The sequence below is a fragment of the Hippopotamus amphibius genome, chromosome 11 (assembly GCF_030028045.1).
Source record: "Hippopotamus amphibius kiboko isolate mHipAmp2 chromosome 11, mHipAmp2.hap2, whole genome shotgun sequence".
Lineage (NCBI taxonomy): Eukaryota > Metazoa > Chordata > Mammalia > Artiodactyla > Hippopotamidae > Hippopotamus > Hippopotamus amphibius.
Window position 1 is genome coordinate 76,472,931 of NC_080196.1, and position 21,801 is coordinate 76,494,731.

General features: G+C 41.8%; 1 protein-coding gene across 1 annotated transcript in view; it reads right to left on the reverse strand.

Moving 5' to 3' along the window:
• COLEC12 (collectin subfamily member 12) overlaps positions 1–21,801 on the reverse strand; it is a 180,392-nt gene that overhangs the window by 32,780 nt on the left and 125,811 nt on the right. The window contains exons 3-4 of the mRNA XM_057700443.1: positions 9,135–9,257; positions 820–918 (exon numbers count right to left, since the gene is read on the reverse strand). Coding sequence (XP_057556426.1) covers positions 820–918; positions 9,135–9,257 — 222 coding nt within the window. The remainder of the gene's footprint in view (positions 1–819; positions 919–9,134; positions 9,258–21,801) is intronic.

A 21,801-nucleotide genomic window follows, 5' to 3' on the forward strand; every position in this document is an offset into this window, starting at 1 on the left:
GTGTCGCAGGAGGGAAGGGATAGGGGGATATATGTATAAATACAGCTGATTCACTTTGGTGTACCTCAAAAACTGGTACAAGAGTGTAAAGCAATTATATTCCAATAAAGAGCTTAAAAAAATAAAAATTAAAATTAAAAACCAAAAACAAAAAACAAAAAACTGGGTCCTCGGGAATTGGAAAGTGTGCTGAGTACCAGGACAGACTAACTCAGGTGAACACTTATCTTAAAGAAGAAGGGGGAATTTACCTGATCCTAGAGCACTGGATAGGATGTCAAGAAGGCAATAACCTTCTGTTTGTTAAATTCATCAAAATTCCTTTTTAAAAAACTGGGGAAAAAACCACAGGATAAGAATAGGCTGGGACTTGGTGTACCCCCCAAAAAATAATAAATAATAAAAAAAAATACTATCATCTACAAGAATAGGCTGGGATCTTTTATTTTTTTAAAATTAATTTCTACAATTCTTTTATGAAGTTTAAAATATTTCAAATAGGAATTTACTTAGCATTTCATAAAAGAGCTTTCAATACAGGCTATTTGTGGTTCTTTTTGATCAAGATTGGTCTTCAGGTTTTATCTGGCATACGATAGTGTTTTGGGGGGAAATTCAACTCCAAAATTGGTCCTAAACTTTAAAGTTTTAAAGTCTTTGAATTAAATCATGAGGAAAGACTCAACACACAACGTTAAAGTTTAACGTCTTTCTGAGTGAATGTGAGTTTATAGCCATGTCATTCTAAAAAGCTGTTGTCATTTACATAGAGTTGAGTTAGGGGATTCAACTTAATGGTTCACTCTCAGTGCAGATTACCTAATTTTTTCAGGTCGCTTTCCACTGCTGTGAGCTTGTCATCATAGGTTTGGCGAGATGTCTCCATGCCACCTGTAACATTGTCCATTTTCTCTACAACTAAGATTTGGAAATCAGTGGATTAATACACATACCTGCTCATATTTTATCTTTCAGTTTCAGCAAGAGATCATTTCATTACAAAATAAAGGAAACAAAGTGAAGCAAAAAAGAGTATGAAAGAAATCAAATATAGGGAAAAAGCTGTTCTTTTAGAAAAATAAATAATGTACTTGTTGCAAACCCCAGTGGTAGTTTACTTGGTTAAGAACTGTATGTTCTTAACTGTTCTCAGGATTCTGTATTGCCTTGGAGGTGTTAGAAATTGTTTGGAACTCATTACATTTTTTTTGTATTATAGAAGTCCTCAATCTGTGTTATTTTTTATATTAATTAATCTTTAAATGGAAGCATAACACAAAACTTTGTCACTCATCAGACTCCCTGACATTCTTGGCAGGACTGACTCAATTATCTGGAAGGCGATTCCACGGCAAAGAACCTCTAGCTCAAGTCTATACATAAAGTCATCATAAAAGGGATGCAAGGTCAAGGGTGTTGGCTACTCTCTGTCTTGAGTTCACCAATAAGGCTTGAAAATCTGCTTCTCCATATTGACGAATCTTTATCAGTTCCCAAGAAGATGCCTAAGTGGGTTTCCAAATAACAATTTACTAAGAAGACTTTTTTCCCTAGCATTTTCCTGATTGTACATGATAAGGAAAGTTAGTGATGCAGTGTTAAATTAAAGCCACTGTTGTTATTTGTTCTCAAAAGGCAGTAATTCTCCATAGTTATGAATTTAAGTCTACCATTCTAACATGTCTAGGAATTGTCTCCTAAGGCAAAAGAAACAACAGCAAAAATAAACAAATGGGACATAATTAAACTTAAAAGCTTTAGCACACCAAAGGAAACCACTGACAAAATGAAAAGACAACATACTGAATGAGAGAAAATATTTGCAAATGATGACCTATAGGGGTTAATATTCAAAATATACAAACAGCTCATACAACTCAATATCAATAAAACACACATGCTGATTAAAAAATGGGCAGAAGACCTGAATAGACTTTTTTCCAAAGAAGATACACAGATGGCCAACAGGCATGTGAAAAAATGCTCAATATCCCTAATCATCATAGAAATACAAATCAAAACCACAATGAGATATCACCTCACACCTGTCAGAATGGCTATCCTTAAAATCTACAAATAAATGTTGGCAAGGATGTGGAGAAAAGGGACCCCTGGCACATTCTTGGTGAAAGTTAAATTGGTGTAGCTGCTATGGAAAACAGTAAGGAGGTTCCTCAAAAAACTAAAAACAGAACTACCATGTGTCCAGCAATTCTACTGCTGGGTATATATCTGAAGAAAATGAAAACACTAATTCAAAAAGATACATGTTCATAACAGCATTATTTTACAATAGCCAAGATATGGAGTCAACCTACGTAACCATCAATAAAAGAATGGCTAAAGAAGGTGTGGTGTGTGTGTGTGTGTGTATATATATATACACACACACACACAATGGAATATGACTCAGCCACAAAAAAGAATGAAATTCTGCCATTTCAACAACATGGAAGGATCTGGGGGGTTTTGTGCTTAGTGAAATAAGTCACACAGAGAAAGACAAATACTGTATGATATCACTTATATGTGGAATCTAAAAAAAACACCAAATCTATATATACACACACACAAAATAGAAACAGACTCACAGGTATAGAGAACAAACTAGTGTTTACCAGTGGGGAGAAGGGAGAGGAGAGGGGCAAGATAGGGATTAAGAAATACAAACTATGTATAAAATAAATAACATATATTGTACAGCACAGGGAAATACAGCCATTATTTTATAATAACTTTAAATGGAATATAACCTATAAAAATAATGAGTCTCTATGTTGTACACCTGAAACTAATATTGTCAATCAACTATACTTCAATTAAAAAATAAAGATAGAAAAAAAAAAATAGTGTACTAAATGAAAAAATAAAAATAAATAAATAAAATGTCAAATGAGAGTGTATGCCTCCAGAAGTAACTCCTGTGAGATCCAACATCTAGCAGCTTGGGATCAAGTCTGACTGTCCTTCTTAGTATTTAAAAAAAAAAAATAATGATTCATTTCTTAAGGCATGAATATGCTTTATATATTACTTGTGAGCCAGTGGACCCAGTCTATTTTATTCACCAAGCATTCCAGCCACGCAGGACTGCATGAGAAGATTCTCCAGGTTCCCATCAGGAAGCAGAAGTACGCTCCCATGCATCTGTGTGCCCTAAAGTGAACCAGCTCCACGGCTCCCAGCACCTTCCCTGGAGAAGCTCATCGTGCTCTTCCTCAAGCTTCCACAGTCTGGTCATAATGAAATGTGAGCCTTGCACCAAATGCTCTTTGTCTCCCAAGCCTTTCCATGCATGCTTCTCCCCATCTAGAATGTTCTTCCTTAGCCTCTTCCCCAACCTAAGCCCTCCTTGCTCTTCAAGACTCAGCTGGTCACTTCCTGTGGGAAATCTTTGCTGAAGTTTATCTTGTGGGGGTCTCTCTCCTGATTACTGAGCTGTCATGGCTTCTCTACTCTAAGACCCTTTAGGGCAGGAGAATTTGTGTTGGTTTTATTTCCAGCTCTTAGCTCAGTATGTGGCGCATAGTAGGTATTCATCACATACTTATTCATTATGCCGTTTATTTAAATAAGTGAGAATCTGCCCACTGGCTGCCAAGGCCTGTGGAAAAACTGTGGAAAAAATCAGCTGAGCTAGAGGTTATGCAAACAAACGTAAAAACCAACCAACCCAGGGAGACCTCGGCACTGGCGGTGAGAATGGCATTTAGTTGAATAATTATCATTTTTTTCTTAAAAATGACTATATAAACACAGAGGTATAGTTATAATAATCTGAGGGTTGTCGAATAGACATGCATATTCCTAAATCCCTGGAAACTCCGAAGAATAAAATGTTTCATCTGCATTTTAGCAAAGCTACCCTTTAAAAAAATAAAATATGGAATGTTTACAAGTTTAGGTTCAGTTTTGATCCTCAAATCAAAACATATGCCTCAGTATGTCCTCAAACCACACACAGGATCTTAAGTCCTGCCCTTTTTTCCTGGAAGCCAAAGAAACCTCTGAATATGCTGACTGGCAGTCATTTTCTACCCTCTCTCATTTTTCTTCCAGTTTACTTTTTAAAAACACAGAACTGTCCTATACTGATTATTCAGGTTTGTATAGAGTAAACGGAATAAATACATTCATTAAAAAAAAAAAACCTGTTAGGTTTCTCTTTGGTGCTAGGAAACTTTGCCCCGCCCACAAGGGCTAATGAATCCACTACGAGCACCAGGGATTGTGTGTCTGTGTTTAAAAATAGGATCTGAGTATGAAGCTGCAAACTTGAGGGCTGCAAAGCTGGCAGCTTGCTAACTGCTTAAAAATACTAGACTGATGGAGATCCTGAAGGAACACAGCATTTTCACTGGTTTTTCCTCAACGCGTTAGCACAAATTCTCAATCAGGAAAATAGTGGCAGAGCCATCCTCTCTGACCCTGGAAACTCCCCATCTGTGGAGGGAGATCTCAGTTTGTAGATCGTTCTCATATGAAGAAAACAAACATGAAACACAGAAGGGTCATGAACAGGCTGTTTTTTCACAGGTTCCCTTTTATGGGCAAGTGTTTCTTGACAGATTTTTTTTTCTTCAAAATATTGTTGCTTTAAGTGTCATACCTGAAGTGTTGCCCCTTCTTCAAGTACCCAAAGCCCAATTCTCTAGGATCATCTGACAGTAATGCCTTTTCTATAAAAGCACGTTGGTATCACCCCATGGCCTGGGCCACTAACCTCCTTCTCTCTTGTCTGGATTCCACCTGTCCTCTCAGGTCTCCAAATCCCACTGGCCCATTGTGGGTTAAGCCTTCCCTGATGATCTGATTCCACACCAATGGACCTTTTATCTGAATGGCAATAAAAACTGCCTCTACGGATTGCCTACTCTTTGCAAGGTGTACTTCATCATCACTGCAGTTAATCCTTATGACTGCTATTTTACAGATGAAAAAAATTGAGGCTCAGAGATGTTCAGTAACTTTCCCAGAGCTTTTTTTTTTTAATAAAAATCTGCACGTTATTATTTTTTTTAATTTTTACATTTATAGTACTTTTTTTTTTTTGGCCACGCAGCATGTGGGATCTTAGTTCCCCAACCAGGGATCAAACCTGCGCCTCCTGCAGTGTCAGCCATGGGGTCATAAACACCGGACGGCCAGGGAAGTCCCTCGCTCAGCTTATAAGTGACTAAGTGGGATACCAGGCCAGGAGATCTAAGTCTGAAATCCCCGCTTGCTCTGTGATTCCACTTTGCCTCTCTCATCCAGTATTTCTTTTTCCTAAATATGGTTTCTTCCAAGAAAAGTCCCTTGAGGGGAAGGACTATGTCTTCATTATCTTCCCTTTACAGTCGTCATCCTCAGATGTTTACCAAGTATCTGCCATGTCTGTGGTCCAGAGCTGGACATGGAGGATCCAAGAGATATAGCTCATGGCCCAGGCCTTGATGACAGGGAAGAAGAGCAGAGTGCAGCTCCTGCCTGGTGCTCACCAGCGTCTGTGCCAGTCTGATTGTGGGACACGCACCCCCTCATCGGTACCTGGAACTTCCCAGTAATACTGGTTATGTTCCCCTGGGATGTACTAAAGACATTTCTACCTGGAACACTATTTCAGGTTTCATTACAAAAATACAGAAGCTCTGGTGCTAGAGTGTTATCCTGGATTCTAACAAGAGCTACACAGTATGATCTGATGTACACTGGAAAGCTTACTTATGCAGCTGTAACTGCTACCTTGGCAGAGCTGAACAGTAAGGCAGACATCTACGACTAGGAATGTTGCATCAGAAGAGGCTCTTACTGAGAAACATTTAGATGTCTGTCTTTCATCTTTATTGTAATCACCTTAAGGTGGATGCCTGCTGGGCAGGACCACAGAGTAGGATTTTGCTATTCAGGGAATGTTCTAGAGGAAAAATGATCCACTGAATTTAGGAGGTGGCTTCTGCCATGGAATCTCCACTGACTGATGATAAAAAGTCCAGGACAGAGGATGCACCAAGCTGTAACTGTCCAAGGACGTGCTTTCTGTAAAGTAGCTGACATGCCTCATGGGCACAGCCAATGTACTGACCCATCTGGGTGACTCAGTGCAATCTTCTGACTTGTTCAGCAATTCTCTGGGAGGAACTTAAATTACATCCTAACTTGTAGCTGCATAAGTGACATGAAAGGAGAAGAACAGTTTTGAGGAAAACACTATGGAGTTGCCTTTGCAAACTCTGATAAATAAAGGAGTTTCTATTTTATTTCCTTCCAACCTCTCCATCAGAGAAACCTCTTCTTTCACTGAATACTCTTTATTTCTTTCTTCCTTTCTTTTTTTTTTTTAAGTGGAGCGAGTTTCTCCAGACTTCAAAGGGAGATGTGTAAAGGGAGAACTTATCTTTCTGCCTCTTACCATGTTGGGTCACCAGAATCTTATCACCAAGAAAGAAGACTCACTGTTCAAGTAAAGAGAAAACACATCTGGAAAATATCAGCATTTTAGCTCATTAAGGCTGTGTTTAAAGACAAAAACTGCATGTTATGTTATCTTATTTTTATCAGTAGAAGCCAAGGGCTGGGGGTGTTGAAGGAGGGGAAAAGGGGCAAGAACATCATCTTGCCTCCACCTTGTCTCACTCCCTCCTTCTCTTCCCCTTTCATCCTGGGGAGATACACCCCAGAGCAGGCCAAGCGAGCTTCAGGATTTTAAGTTTCTAGGTAAGGCCTTGAATCGCAGCAATTGGCTTAGAGGTCCCTGGGCATCGACCGATTGCCTTTAAGGAGGTCAGCCCTAATCTACAACTCAACCATCCACCCATCCATCCATCTTCTCATTAATGCATTCAGTAAACTTTATTGGAAACCTATTATGTAATATGAGCCGGGTGCTAGTGGAAGATACAATAAATAAAAGATAGTTCCTTGTCTTTGTGGAGCTTATAGTTTGGGTGCTGAGACAGACCCACTGACCATAATGATATAGTGTAACAGGGGCTAAAAGTAAAACAGGATGCCATGGGGACCAGCAGGAGGGCACCCAACTCAGCTTTCAGAGGCTTCTTGCAGGATGTGTCTGAGGGAGAAATGATGGGAAAGAAGGAAGAGAAAGTCATGAAGAGAAAGGTGGAGAATAGGGAAAAGGAGTTCCCAGAGAATGGACCAGCCCACACAAATATGCCAGAGCCGAGAAGGGCTTTCCACTGTTATAACAATGGAGGAAATATCTGTACTTTAAAAACAAACAAACAAAGCCCCCCTATTTTGTATCTTCCTGTATAATTCTTAAGGTATAAAGACCCCAGACCTTATTTTTTCGCAGAGGTAAAAATGACAAAATACCATACAGAGGTATTTCTTCCAATCTTTCTCATCACTGTTTACTTTCATGATATCACACAGTGCTGAGCCCTAAAGATACCTATTAAATGATTGTTTGATTTCAAGTGTCTCTTTTATCTGAGTTCACTAGGAAAAGTTGTGGAGAAGTGCATAATGACCTAAATAACCCAGTAAAGGAAGACAGCCAGGCTGTATTACCTGGACATAAAACACCCTCCTTTTCCCCGCTAGGTTTCCTCCGCTGCCTCCCTCTGTCCAGCCCTCGCCATGATTTAATAGCCTCTCTTAACACTTGCTCTGTTAATCCTAGGTTAGATTAACTCATCACAAATGGATAAAATGACCTGGTAATGTTCCAGATTTCCATTGCCTAAGTTCATCTGTCAACACACTACGGGATGCACACACTTTTCCATGGAAATAGCCTCAGAAGTGGACTCTACAAGCCTTGACTATACTCAGTATTTTTAACATGCTTTGCCATTCTCATGGCTAGAGCTGTAAAAATGCAGTTATGAAGAAGCAAGGGACAGAGTGATTCAGCCACTTGCTACTGGGACCAACCTGAGGACAGGTGGCTCAGTTACACCATCTTTGGCCATCCCCGTCACCTTGAAGAGTGGCGTTATTATCGCCCTTTTGCAGATAAGAAATTGGAAACACTAAGAGATCACGATTCATACCCAGGTTACACAGCCATGCAGAGGACTTAGCGTGATGCCTGGCATGCCGGCGCGCACTTAATAAACAGTCACAGCTGCATTACAAATGGTGGACTCAAGAATTGGACAGGACCATCTGGCTCCAAAGCCCGTGTTCATTCCAGTGCATTGTTTTCTCAGGAAACCGCTAAACACTGGGAGAGCAGTGGGAGGAGCTACAAGCTGGAGGGAATTCCCTTTGAATATTTCTGTCCCCAGGTCAAATCTATGGGAACAGAGAAGGGAACAAGCGGGCATTCTCCACTGTTAATCTGTCCGTGCTGAGGGAAGGCAGAGTGAAGATCAACAGAGCCCACGTCTGCCTCTTGCTAAAACCAGATGACACGTCTATCTCGCATGTCTCTGTGAGGCTTTCCATGGCTGTTTTCCATAAAAGGGTTTACGTAGTTTGTGATTCTGAATCAGGACACCTTCTACCTGTGGTGTCTGGAATGGGGGTGGGGGTGGGGGTGGGGGTGGGGGAAACCAACCCGCTTTGCAAGTCTGGAGGATTCAGGCAAAAATCCTCCACTGACCTTAAAGCAGACATGCTGAAAGAATGCCTGATGTGCTGTAATGTACAATTGAGGTGGTGGTACCACCTCTGTGTTTAATTTCTACAGGGCAATATTTTTATGGAGGTACATAAATAACAGTGACCACAGTAAGTGTGCTGAAGAGAAAAAATGGAATTAGTTGGCCAGTCCCTAGGTGAAGCAGTTGTATCTGGAGGTCTTATCCTCTGTCAATACAGGTTTCCTGTGTGCTGACTCCAGGGTTTTCATAGGGCCTCTTAGAGATAAGATGAAAAAAGGCAGAGGAAGAGGGAGTATCTGGAAATAAGCAGGAAAAAGCAACAAAGAGGAAAAAATTTTATAACTCATAAAGGACCATGATTATGGTTGAAATGACTCAAAAGGAATTGCGGCTTCTCTCCTTTCGGATCCCAGAGCTACAAGAAGCTCAAGACACAAAGATGGAGCTGAAGATGTTTAAGTTTTGTTTGCAAGAGTTGTATTAATGACATACTTCATACTTGCAAATGTCCTTGTTTTTCAGGCTTAAATTAATGAAGGGAAACTTGCTGTTTGGAAGGAGAGAGGAAAGACTACTTACCTTTGTATCCCAAAATGGCTACTGTGATTGTTAGCAAGGCACACAAAATGTATAACAATATGATAGAAAACTTCAGGGCCCAGTTATGTTTACATTTGGTACATTGTGTTCCTTCCTGAATACCTGTAAGAAAAGTCAAATCTTAGTAACAGTAACCAAAAACACCATCTCAAAAGTATCTTTTTGCATTTCGGCTCAAATTCTATAACTAAGAATATAGTTTTTACATATGCCCTACTATAGAATAAGTGGTATTTTAAAATTAAACATACTCACCACTTGAGCAACACAAGCACTTTAAATATTGCTGTTATATTATTATAAACATATTTAATGGCTAGAAAATAGCACAGAACTTTGTCTCATAAAACAATTTCAAAATTATATTCCATTATAATTATAATTTCAATAAAGATCTCTACATGACAAAAGATTTAAAATAACCAAATCTATTTGTATCATCCATTATTGGACCTACAGTAATTCAGACACAACTGACCAAAAAAAAAAAAAAATTTGTGACCTGTCCCTTGATATTTGTTTCAGTGGTGTGCTCGAGCTAGTTCCTACTGGCTTGCAAGAATCAATTGTCAAATTTGTAGGAGTTTTGGGAGCTGGTTGTTTAAACTGTTGGTAGCTTGAAATCAATCCTGGAGGGAGTATTTACACCACGGAAATTGGCAAACACTACAAATGATGCCCTCCGACACCCCGAGCTGGTTTACCAGCATGCCACTGGCTATACTATATATAACCTGTAGCAGGAAATATAGGTAACTTTATGATTAAAATGCTCAATATATAACCATTTTTGTACATTACACATATACCGAAAACAGACATTGACCCCTAAGTTATCACAGTGATTTAAATAACGACTAGGGAACAACCAGAAAAACCAGACATTTTTGATGAGAGGAGGTAAATTTTTACTGCTCACAGTTGAACTTTTTGAAAAACATTCTAGTCTAAGTGGTAAACCACCATCACTTCTGCAAATGACTCCAGAAACTAACCCATAAAAAGAGAACTTGCCATCAGATTGATTAGAAACACAGAAGACAAAGACTCTGAACATTTTAATGTGAAAATCACATTGTAAGGAGTACCGGGAGAGCCCTCCTTTCCCTGTGTGTCTTACTAACGGTGTCTCCCAGGAGCAACAGCACATAAAGGACTGATCTCCTGTAATGGTGCTCAATAACTTTTGATGGGTAAATCGTGAAGATTAAGCCACAGCCGAAGTTCCTCTCCTTTGGTTTGTGATTTTACGCATTGTGCCCTTCTTCAGTGAAAAGAGTTCTTCAGCTGTGTTTAATGCAAAATGATGAGAGAAACAGCATAGAACAATGACTCAAATTTAACTTTCAGGGTTTAACCAATCCCTCTGGTGTTCTGGGCTATACACCCAAGGAGAGGGGGTTCAATCTGTCTGTTCCATGACTTAGAGCAGTGATTCTCAAACTCTGGGGTGCACTGGATGCACTTGAAGGGCTCATTAAAACACAGACTTTCTAATTCAGGAAGTCTGAGAAGGCACCTGAGAATCTGGATTTCTAACAAGTTCCCAGGGGCTGTGACGCTGCTGGTCTGGCTGCCATGCTTTAGAACAGTGCTTCTCAAACCATCATGTGCTTACAGATCACGTGTTGAAATGCAGATTCTGATTCAGTGGGTCTGAAGCAGGAGCTAGGATTCTGCATTTCTAACAAAGTCCAGGAGATGCTTCTGCTGGAGGAACACATTTTGAGGAGCTAAGGTTTGTTTTAGAAGATGGTCATGCTGGATCAGTCTTTGGTTAGCCAATTCCTTGAAGGTGAAGCTGTAAAATCAGACTCATTGATCAAATAGACCTAGAATTAATCAGCTTCTCAGCGTTGCAGTTTTCTCATTCCTTTGACTCCTTTTCCTTTCCATCCTCCTCCTTCCATTGCCACCTGGATGTTTCAGTGCCACCTCTCGTGCCCAAAACTGACCTTGGTACTAGCCCTGCCAAATCAGATCTCCAGCTTCCACCCAACTTCCTTATTTCCATTCAACCTAAATACTATTACCATCCCAATCCCCCAGGTGGTCAAACTCAGACACCTCGAAGTCTTCTCATACTTACTCTCTGACTCAGCCAGTCATCAGCCCCTGCTAATCTGCTTGTTGGTATTTTTGTCATAATCATCTCACCTGCAGTTTACTGATGTTCACTTACTGCCTCCACTGGTGCCAACCTCTGACCTAGGTACTTTACAGCACCTGTAATTCATAATAATCCTTTGAGGGGGCATGGTAGTGAGAGCAGAAACAACATCCCATAGATATCACAGCCAGGATTCGAACCTGGGTCTGTCTGACTCCAAATGCCATGACCTCTCCCCTACACCACAGTGCCTCTCTGGTCAAGCTTTTCTATCCATTTCCACTGCCTCCATCCTAGTGTGAGATCTTCTGATCTCAGTGGAAGCTTCCTCTTCCATTCCAACTGGAATCCAGCCTCACCCTGTAACAAAATACTGCTGACCTCATGATGATGACAAAAAGAAAAAAACAAAAACAAAAAAAACTTTCAACAGTTCACCCTTAACTAAAGGATGAACACACACACACACACACACACACACACACAACTCATCTGCTCTTAAAGCTCTCTATAATCTAGCAGTTTAAAATGAAACAAAGACCACTTACATCCAGTTACAGTGAAAATATTTTTGGAAGTGGGAGGGGGGGAAGTACAGGTAGACCCAAAGACATGCCACATCTCATGTTCAGAAAACAAGTAACCTAGTTTGGTGGCAACTGTAAAACACACAAGGAGGATAGACCCAGGGATGCTGTAGAAAGACTGGATGACACTTTTATGGTTGATGGGGGTTTCACTCCTTTTGGATTTTAGGACCATGGTGGGTGAACTCTTTATGCCTCTCCAGGGCTATTTATTCCATTCCATTAAAGGAGCCTTAGAAGATTTGGTCAGGGGGGAGATGATGGTAGATAACAGACTCTGGGGCTAGAGGGTTGCTTAGAGGTCACCTGGTCAAGCGTCACTGTGTTACTGATGGGGAGAGTGAGGCCGGCGAGGTAAAGCAGAATCAGAAGGAACGCGTCCTGACTCCCAGAGCAGGGGTCCTTCCCTCCCCTCCTCACCATGCATGCTGGCGCTGTGTTTGCCACCGGACATCTTGTGCATGTGGTCTTCATGCAGATCTGCTCCCAGACAGCTGCCACTGGTCCACATGCTGGAGAGCAGGGTCACTTCCTCATGACGTGCATTTCTCCGTCTTGTTTTTTCTCCCTCCCAAGACTTATTTTTCATAAGAATTCTGTTTTATCTTTCCTTCTCTGCCCTCCGCTGGGAGGACATCTGGCCAAACATACGGATGCCTACTACAAAGAGACCCTGCTGGCTCACGTAGCTGGGGGACCCCCACCTCCTTGAACCTAGATGGTCACAAAAAACATTCAAGAGAGATATCCCCCTGTTACCAGCCTTTGTAGTGTTTGTTTTCTTAGCATTACTTTCCAGAGATGGGGGATGTTGTTCCCATTGAGAGGAGCGGGTAGGAAGGGCAGGGAATGGATCTGCGAGGCTGCGGATAAGAGATTCTAATTCAGGAAGTGAAGCAGTTTGCCCCTCATCACTGAGACAGCCAGCTTATCATAAAAACCTGGCCCAAACAGCACATCTGCACTTCCTCAGGCCACAGACAGAATGTGCCTGTGGGACCCATGCCCTCCTGCTCTATCCCCACTGAACTCGATTCTTGGCTCCATGTTCTGAATGTATTTTCCAGTGTCCAAGTCTTTATTATACAAAAAAACACTGGGGAGGCCAAAGGAAGCCAGAATCACTCTGGTTAACTCTTTGAGTATTCTACGGAAGTTTAGAATAGGCTGACAGTTTGGTCCCCAGTGCGCAAACTCAAAGTTCCCCGTGTTGCCCTGTTTCCAATAACACATGTTTAAAGTAAAATGATGGGGGTCGGTGGGGCTGCCGATCAGGGGGTGGTTAGCTGGTTGGAGAGAATAATTGAAACACTGCAGGAATGATGGTGCAGAAGGCCAGAAAAATTCACCAGCGAAGAGAATTCCGTTCTGCTGTGGTTCTCCGTAAAGAGCCCTCCCAAGTTCTGTGGTCCTGGCCCCAACCCAGTCTGTTTTTCCAATCTTTTTGGAAAACAAAAGCATCTCCTTCACGATCATATTTTTCTACCTTCACTGAAGGAGGGCTCTGTGTTACGATGGATGTGTACTGATCAGCACCCTTCCTCGTTCCGTGAAGGCTGGCGCCGTGGGTGAGTGCCCGGCACGTCCGGGCTGTCTTGATAATCACAAGTGCCCAGAGCTCAGTGGTGTTGCCATAAAGATCATGCTACCGCAGAGAAGCTTCAAAAAGCTGGGAGACTGCAAAATCCAGAAAACCACAGGTTTTGATCTGAGTTTTGCAGTGACCTTTTCATGTGGTTTTTTTATAGTTATTAATCTACTGCCTGGTGGCATATATTCCCATAAGCCCATGAGAATGATTTGGCACTAACAGTAAAACTGATGATTCAAACACATTCCTATCATTAAAATGCCCTCAAAAGCAACAAAACAGTAAGAGTTAATATTCTAGTCAGTTATTTGGATGTTGTATAATGTCACTAGAACAGAAGTTAAATATATAAAACACTTTATACCACGAATAATTAGTTTTTCCTTATTATAAAGGCTATTTACTAAATGATGGGATATGGATTTAGCATTTTTTAAAAAAACTTATTAATGAGTATGTAGTTGCCCAAATACAAATCCCAGCCCCAGACAAGTTAATATGCCAAGTTTCTTAATGTAGAAAATCATGATAACAGGACAAAAATTAAAAATAAAATCACTTTCTGTGCAAAATAAATGAAGCCTCACAACATCTCTATATTCATAAAGATATATTCAAACCAGAAAAATGATTTAGAAGAGTTTTATGAATTTCAAATCTTCCACATTCATCCTGAGCTTATATTAACAGTCCGCACATTTACCAAAGGTATAGTTTCTTTCATTAAAAATTTTCCACGGAAAAAAAAAATTTCCATGTACGTGTATATAAAAAAAGGCAGCCAGTTCTGGTTTGGTTTTAATGTAAAAATATGTATATATATTTGTTATTATATATATTTATATATAAATAATATATATGCATTATTTGTTTAAAATTTATAATGTATACCCTACCTGCTAAAAAAGAATAGTTAAAGCCAAAAGCCAGACAATGATGCCACTCAGAATATAAAACATCTGCCAGAATATATAGTGTCTCAAAAAAATGCCACTACTTTCTCTTTGTGGATTTTATAATAAGAAATCCTTTATAATATGAACTGTGCACAAATGCCATCAGTTCTGAGGAGAGGAATCCTCGCTCCGCGGGGGTGGGTTCATCCGTCATGTCTCTTACATCTGCCTCCCCTGGCTGGCCCCTTCCTCCTGGCTCTCTTCCTATTCATTTCATTCTATGGGCACAGAGTGAACTGCCAACCATCCTAATGAAACACTTCAGCAAGCCTGACTACTTCATTATTGGCACCACCAAACAATGTCCTTCTGTGATTAGGCATTGAATCTTTCAATTAAAAAGATGCATGAAAATTCGGCTCCAGCTTGGGCCATCAGAGTCTGTCGTATAATTGAGCTGGACACTTAGACTGCACAGGTATTTGGAGGAAAGCCATGAGATACTTGGCTGGATGAGAGTTTGCTGTTGCTGCAAACACAAAGAGGAATGGGTAAGCACAGCGGCCAGCCTTGAGGACCTGATGGGTGCCACGTACCTCTGCCCAGCTACTTACAATCCCTTTAATGACCCTGTCAGTAGGACTTCTGACCCTGATTTTACAGATTTTTAGGAAAGTGGGGGTCAGAGAGGTTGAGCACCCAAGCCAGTGAGTGGCTGAGCTGGGAGCTGAACCCAGATGATCACAGGTTGCTTCTCCAAGCTTGCTGACCTCCAGAGATGGAAAGCAAAACAAAGCAAGGTGAAGGATGCTTAATGAGATGAACCATAGAAGGTGGACAGGTTAGGCTTGTAGATGTGTTCTGTCAAAATACAGTGATGCAGAAACATCCTTTCAAATGTTGACAGATCAGCCTTTCTCAGAAATGAGCAGGAAAATTTAGTCTCCAGGAAGTTAACTATTACAGGCCTGAGGTTTCTACAGGCTGTAATTTCTCTTCCTATTCTGTGGTGACATACTAGAGCAGCAAGTTAATTCCACCCTAAATAAGTCCTCATTATCTCTGTGAGAGGTCAGGACTGGCCTGGAGGTTTGGCTGGTAAGGATGGTAAGCCCCTCAGGGGAATCATCCCCCAATGGTGGTGAAATTTCTGGAAAGGGGTGGCCTGGGAAGAGAAGGTAGCTTTATAATTTCAAGGCAAACTATGAGATATGCAAGGGCCTTGAGCTTGAAACCAAAACAAGTTGGTTGCCCCTATGGAGTTTTCTTCTGAAGTTCTAGTTCACTGAAACAGGAGCCTCAAAAGCCAATGGCTCATTCGTCTATGGACCCAAGTAACTGCTGGTGGTTCAAGCCTGCATGAGTTGGGAGAGATAAGTTAGTGGAAAGGAAGGAGGTGAAAGAAGGATTTATTAACTGGTAATAAAAACTTAATTCATCTAGCCTCTTAACCCCCTCTTTTAAAAAACCTGCCTAGAGTACTTTGGAAAAAACCAATTCTTTTTACAAATACCAGCTTGACCCCATGGTTCAGAAATCCACTGCCACAGTAACAGCTCCAGGTGGCTCAAAGTAGATATCAAGATGCTCACCACCTAGCATCCTCTGACCACGCAGGTCCCTAGAATCTTACGGTCTGAGGACAACAGCAGTCACCTCAGCGAGAATCCATCTTACTAGTGAGGACATGGCAGCCCAGTGAACTTCATCGCCCTCCCAAGCTGGCCCTGGCTTGAGGACTCAGGTCTCTGGATTCTTCGCCAAAGTTCTTTAGACCCCAAAACACGGCCCACCATACTTCTTTCTCGTCTCATCCCATTTATTCAAGAAACAAGGATGCAGCACCTAGTCTGTACCAGGCGCTGGGTGTAACGGTGAACAAAACAGACAACTATCTCTGTCCTTATGGAACTTATACTCCAGTGGGAGGATGTTTTAATCTGTTGGAAGGTGATGAAGGCTATGGAGAAAAATAAAGCAAGGAGTGAACAAGGGGCATGTGGGAGAGGAGGTGGATGGTGATTTAAGCAGATGGTTGGAGAAGGCTTCCGGGAGTAACATCGGAGCCAAAGCTTGAAGGAGCTTGGGGTGTCCAGGCGGGGTGCTCACGGCACGGCCTCAGCATCTGCCCGTTTCCCCTCTGCATCTTGAGATTCGCCCTCCTTCTCCCTGCAACGCTCTTCTCTCTACCAAACTACTTCTTTCAAAACCTTCCTCACAATTTCCCCCCGGATGAATCCTCTTCTAATAAGCCTCACCCCAAGCCCAGCTGGACCTGAAACCCTTCTGTCCCTCCGAGGCTCACACTGTGTACATTTACTAGGCTCAGTTGTGTGTGGCTTTCAAATAATTTAAATGCCAGCTCCCTGGCTACCACTGGTATGCCATTCCCTGGTATGGGAATGTAATTGTTCTGCAGCGCTACATGTGCATTTCTCTGAACAAACCAGACCCCTGTCATACCCTGTACACCCTGCATGTTCACGAATCTGGGCCTGGAGTATAGATCCCGCCACGGGCAGATGGGCTCTGTCACCCCCACAGCCAATCTCAGTCACACAAACTGACAGCAGTGCCAGGTGTGGGGATTTCACAACCTTCTCCCCCACTTTGTGTCCAGCCTCCTCGGTGACAAGGGACACGCTGAGCTCCTGCAGGCCAGGGTGTAGACGTCCTGGGAGAGGCATTCAGCTCAGGGCCTGACAGTTCAAACGCAGACACACAGGACACCTTCCAACCAAATAATCAGGAACCCATGGCTTGAAAGGAAGCGTTTTCTTTTCACCACTGAAGGGGGGATAAGTGGGGTTTACTAACCAAAGAAATGCAGACCATTCCTGTAGACCCTTCCCAGCTGCAGGGCTACTACAGGTGTGCCTTAGCTCTCACAGAACTAAACCTGATAGGGCAGAGGTGAGAAAGCAGACCCACAGACCTACACTTGCCTTGAGGTGCTTGCTTTAAAAAGTGTCATTTCGGGGCAGCTGAACTGAGCCAGCAAGCCTCAGTTAATGATAGTGTATTTGTTGTTGATCATTGAAGCAGTGCTGGGGCATGTGGGAATTATGCTTTGGAGCAGGTGCTGGCAAAAAAAAAAAGAAAAAAAGAAAAGACAATCCACTCTCTCTCATATGTCTACTTGATTTTTTTTTTAACCAAAAAAACAAGTGTTTTGATGAAAAAAAAAAGGACCTCAATGTAAGTGAAAATATCAATCAGCCTGACAGACACGCCTCATTCCTGTGTGAATATGTGTTTTTTACTTTCTTCAAATGAAGACAATGGTTTAGGACACTTAAATTAAGGGAAAAGTGAGCCAAGACAGAGCGACAGATTTTCCTGTCAGCATTTTAAAGTAATTATCTACTCTGTGGTGAAGGTAGCCTCAGTTCTGAACCTTGTTGAGAAGTCAATCGATTTGAAATGACCCAGATGAAGGGGGAAAAAAGCTGATAAAAATAATGAGGAAAATGGGAAGGATCTATTTTATAGACCACAGGATCAGTCGTGAGAAGGGTGTGGCCCCAGATTCAGTGCAGAGCATCTGTTCACCAGCTTGGTTTTCAGACTTGTTATTAAAACTGGACAAAGGACAGAAAGAGGAAGAAGTCTTTTCATGGGGCAGACAGTCCTGGTTGTAGAGGTCAAAGGAATGAAACTGGAAAATATAAGTGGATAATCACTACACCAACAAGTTGGAAGGCATGCAACCAATTATAATTAAGTGAAAAGTAAGTAGGGAAAGTATATGCTTATTAACATTTCCTTGCCTTTGTAAAGAGTTCGTAAATGAGTGTTAAATTTAGAAAGTTGTTTAAAACTGAAATAACTAAATGAAAAGATAGATAAGTACATACATTTGTATGTACACACACACAGTGACTTTCTTCAGACCACAGGGATGTTTTAAAAAAAAAAAGAAGGATTTCCAAGGCAAAATTCAAATTCACGATCTCCTCATCATTTCTCAGGGGTGTGCTGGAGCCAGCTTACACTGACTGGTGACAGCCAACTGTCCTTATCTCCTCACACCCCACATTCAGAGACCAGTTGGCAGCTTGAAGCTGGTCATGCTGGGAGTATTTACACCACAGAAATCAGCAAACGCTACAAATCAGGGCTTCTGCCTCCTGGAGAACTGGTTGTTAAAGTTGGCCAGCATACTGTTCAACCTGCTGCAGCTGACCCTTCGCATTTAAACAAGTCAAACAACTGTTCTGTCCATAGAATCACATGAGAAGTTCAGGATCACTAGCCTGGTCCAGCTGAACGTGGTGGAGTCTGTATTGGACCACTGTTCTTTCTCTCCCCTCAAGGTAGTAGAGACAGCACACATGCCCTTATTAGTGATTTGTGAACATTAGAAGTTTTGCATGTAAAACTTGCATAGAGGACTTCCTGGGTGGCAGAGTGGTTAAGAATCCACCTGCCAATGCAGGGGACACGGGTTTGAGCCCTGGTCCAGGAAAATCCCACATGCCGCAGTGCAACTAAGTCCATGTACCACAACTATTGAGCCTGTGCTCTAGAAGCCCGTGAGCCACAACTATTGAGCCCATGTGCCGCAACTACTGAAGCCCACGTGCCTAGAGCCTGTGCTCCACAACAAGAAGCCACCACAATGAGGAGCCCATGCACCACAATGAAGAGTAGCCCCAGCTCCCCGCAACTAGAGAAACCCCGTGTGCAGCAATGAAGCTCCCACACAGCCAATAAAGAAATAAATTTAAAAAAAAACAAAACAAACTTTCATGGAAAGTTCATAAATTACAAATTCATCATATCAGTGGGATATAACATCAGTGAGATATAGTCTTAGATTCTTGGTGAAACTGACAATGTTTATTTTAGGGTTCAATTCCCACATGTCTGTTAACTTCATACCATGGACACAAGTTTGACTTAACTCTGACCAGCCACCCTGAAAGCTAATTTCTTTCTCACGTGGAAGAAGGGATTTCGAATGACCACCCTCAGTCTCCAAGATATTCTCTTGGCCTCCTAACATCATGCAGGAATTAAAACCCCACCTACTAGGCAGAAAAAAACCCAAAAGTCCAAAGGAGCATGAAACCTCTGTACATCCTTGAGATGCACAAATGTCGACAATAGCAACAAATGGACCCAGAACCAGAAAGAGGAAAACATTAAAAATACACCAGCTGAGCTGCTCAGACTGGTGGCAGGATGCTTTTTGAACTTGACCACAAGTTTGGTCTGGGCCACATCAGCTCCAGTGCATTATTCAGTGGAGATCAGAGATGCAGAAAATATGTACACAGTTTCATATGATATGAAATTCTTAGGGTGAAATCACTTAATTGTATTTCATGCTCAAAGAAATGAATTTTATCACCCAAATGGCTAAACAGCTTCTAACTAGGGCTGGAAACAGGTTAAACAAGCTGAAAGAAGAAGAGGCTTTGGACAAGTTCTTCACAATATTGTCCAGTCCACACCTAGCTCGGGGTTTTCTCCACCACCCCAGTGAATTCGGAATTTGGAATTGATATCAAGATCAACCACCAGGGGGTCATTCATATATTTTACTTCTAATACGCAACTCTATTGGTTTACATGAACTCCTAGAAACCTGTATATAGTTGAGAACATAGCGTGGTTCATTGTTTACTATTCTTTAAAATCTCTTGTGGTAAAAGAGTCCCTCTTGGTTAAGAAGATATAGTTGTCTTGGGTGGCCACTACACAATGGGATGCTAGGGATGGCCTCGGTTTGGCAGAACAAGGACACACACCCCATCTGGAATGGGGTCTGAGCAGGGCTCTTCCTTCTTAGAGGAGCAAAGCTTCCCCACCCTACTATTGGAAAAGCCACTTGAAGTTCAGGTCCTAGTGATGACAGGCCAGCAGTGTCATCTCAAGAACTCAAAGAGAGCACTATTTCATTAACTTCACGTTATGCATGGCCCTGGAGAGGAACTGAAAAAGAAAGATTCAGTGATTCACAAAACGTCTGTTCCTGAATGAGGAATCAGATGAAGTTTGGACTTAATAGCTCCAGCTACTTTGCAATGTTCCTTCCTGCTGGAAAGCAGTTGTGTTATAGCAGCAAAGCTAGTAAAGACAATCAGCCACCTGTAAATACAACCTACTGGGTGCCCTGAAGCAATGGCTCCCTTTATACAGCACTTAGAGGAAACAACACCTAATAAACAACACCCAGTAAAGCAAAGGAACATATACTTCAGTAAAAGGAAAAATCCCACTTACAACCATGGTTATGACAGTGCTTATAAAATTAGAAGCACTAATTTATTAGGGTATACAGCACCCTAAATGACTGTGTGATTGTATATTTACTAAATTTTATCTATAAGACTGTTGCATAGGAGTAAATCTTTCTGGCTTTGAGTTTGTTTCCATTCCTGCTTACTTCTCAGACACACATCCCAACTAAGCACAAATCATCTAAGAGAAATGTTTATCCAAATGGAGCTGGAAAAGTCAGGGGCTCCAGGTGGGCCCTGGGCCTCTGGGAAGGCCCCTTCTTTCACTGACTTCTGCTGTACAGGCCCAGGGTGGGATGGAAAGGGTCACAGAGTAGGGGACAGAAACAAGATTTTTTTTTCTTTTTTTTCTTTTTTTTTCTGAGGAAAAGAGCAAAGGCTTGTGGTTATCTACACAGAATAGGAGAAAGGGGAAAGCTGTGGCAACAGGGAAATGAAAGTAAGCAACAACAGGCTTCATGAAACAGACTGCAAGGAAGGTTCCTACCATCAAGTCATTTATGTCCCAACAAGCTGGGAAACCCTGAGGTGGCATGTCTGTGCTTCACTTGCTGGGACACAGATTATTTCTGATATGGATTATTTCTGTTAATAATGAAAAGCAGGTTCTAGAGAGTAAAGGACAAACAAACTAGAACATGAAACGAATATCTGCACAACAGTCATTAAATTACTTGGACATCTAGGGCAAAATCAAACCAGTATGTCAGGCAGAGAAATGAGTGCCAATCTAGTATCTAATGTTAAAATGTGGGGATTCTTATTTCCCAAATGGCCAATCTGCTTCCAGTACTAAGGTTTTAGACCTGCACACGTAGTCCTCAGAGCGGGGTGGGACTTTGCTCCCTTCCCTCTCCCACCCTCCCCCACAGCCAGGTACCATCATTTGGCATGAAAACTGGGAACAAAACACTGGGGCTCCCCCATCAACAGATGTCCCACTTGGGCATGCCATGTGCATCCCTCTTTAGTAGATGCACTTCAGAGTCCTTCTCCAACCTCAACTCCCCTCCCTCCATGAGCTCTCTTGAAACACAAAATAGGCAATAAAGTGAAGAAACCAAACTGACTCTGTGTTTTTATTGCACTGTTTCATTTCTTCTAAGTCAAGCATCACAGTTCTGAGGTCACTGAGCCACAGCTGTGAGCAGGCTATTCAAACCCTTAAGTTGGTGCAGAAGTTGGTGCAAAGTAGTTTCCTAGCTACATCATTT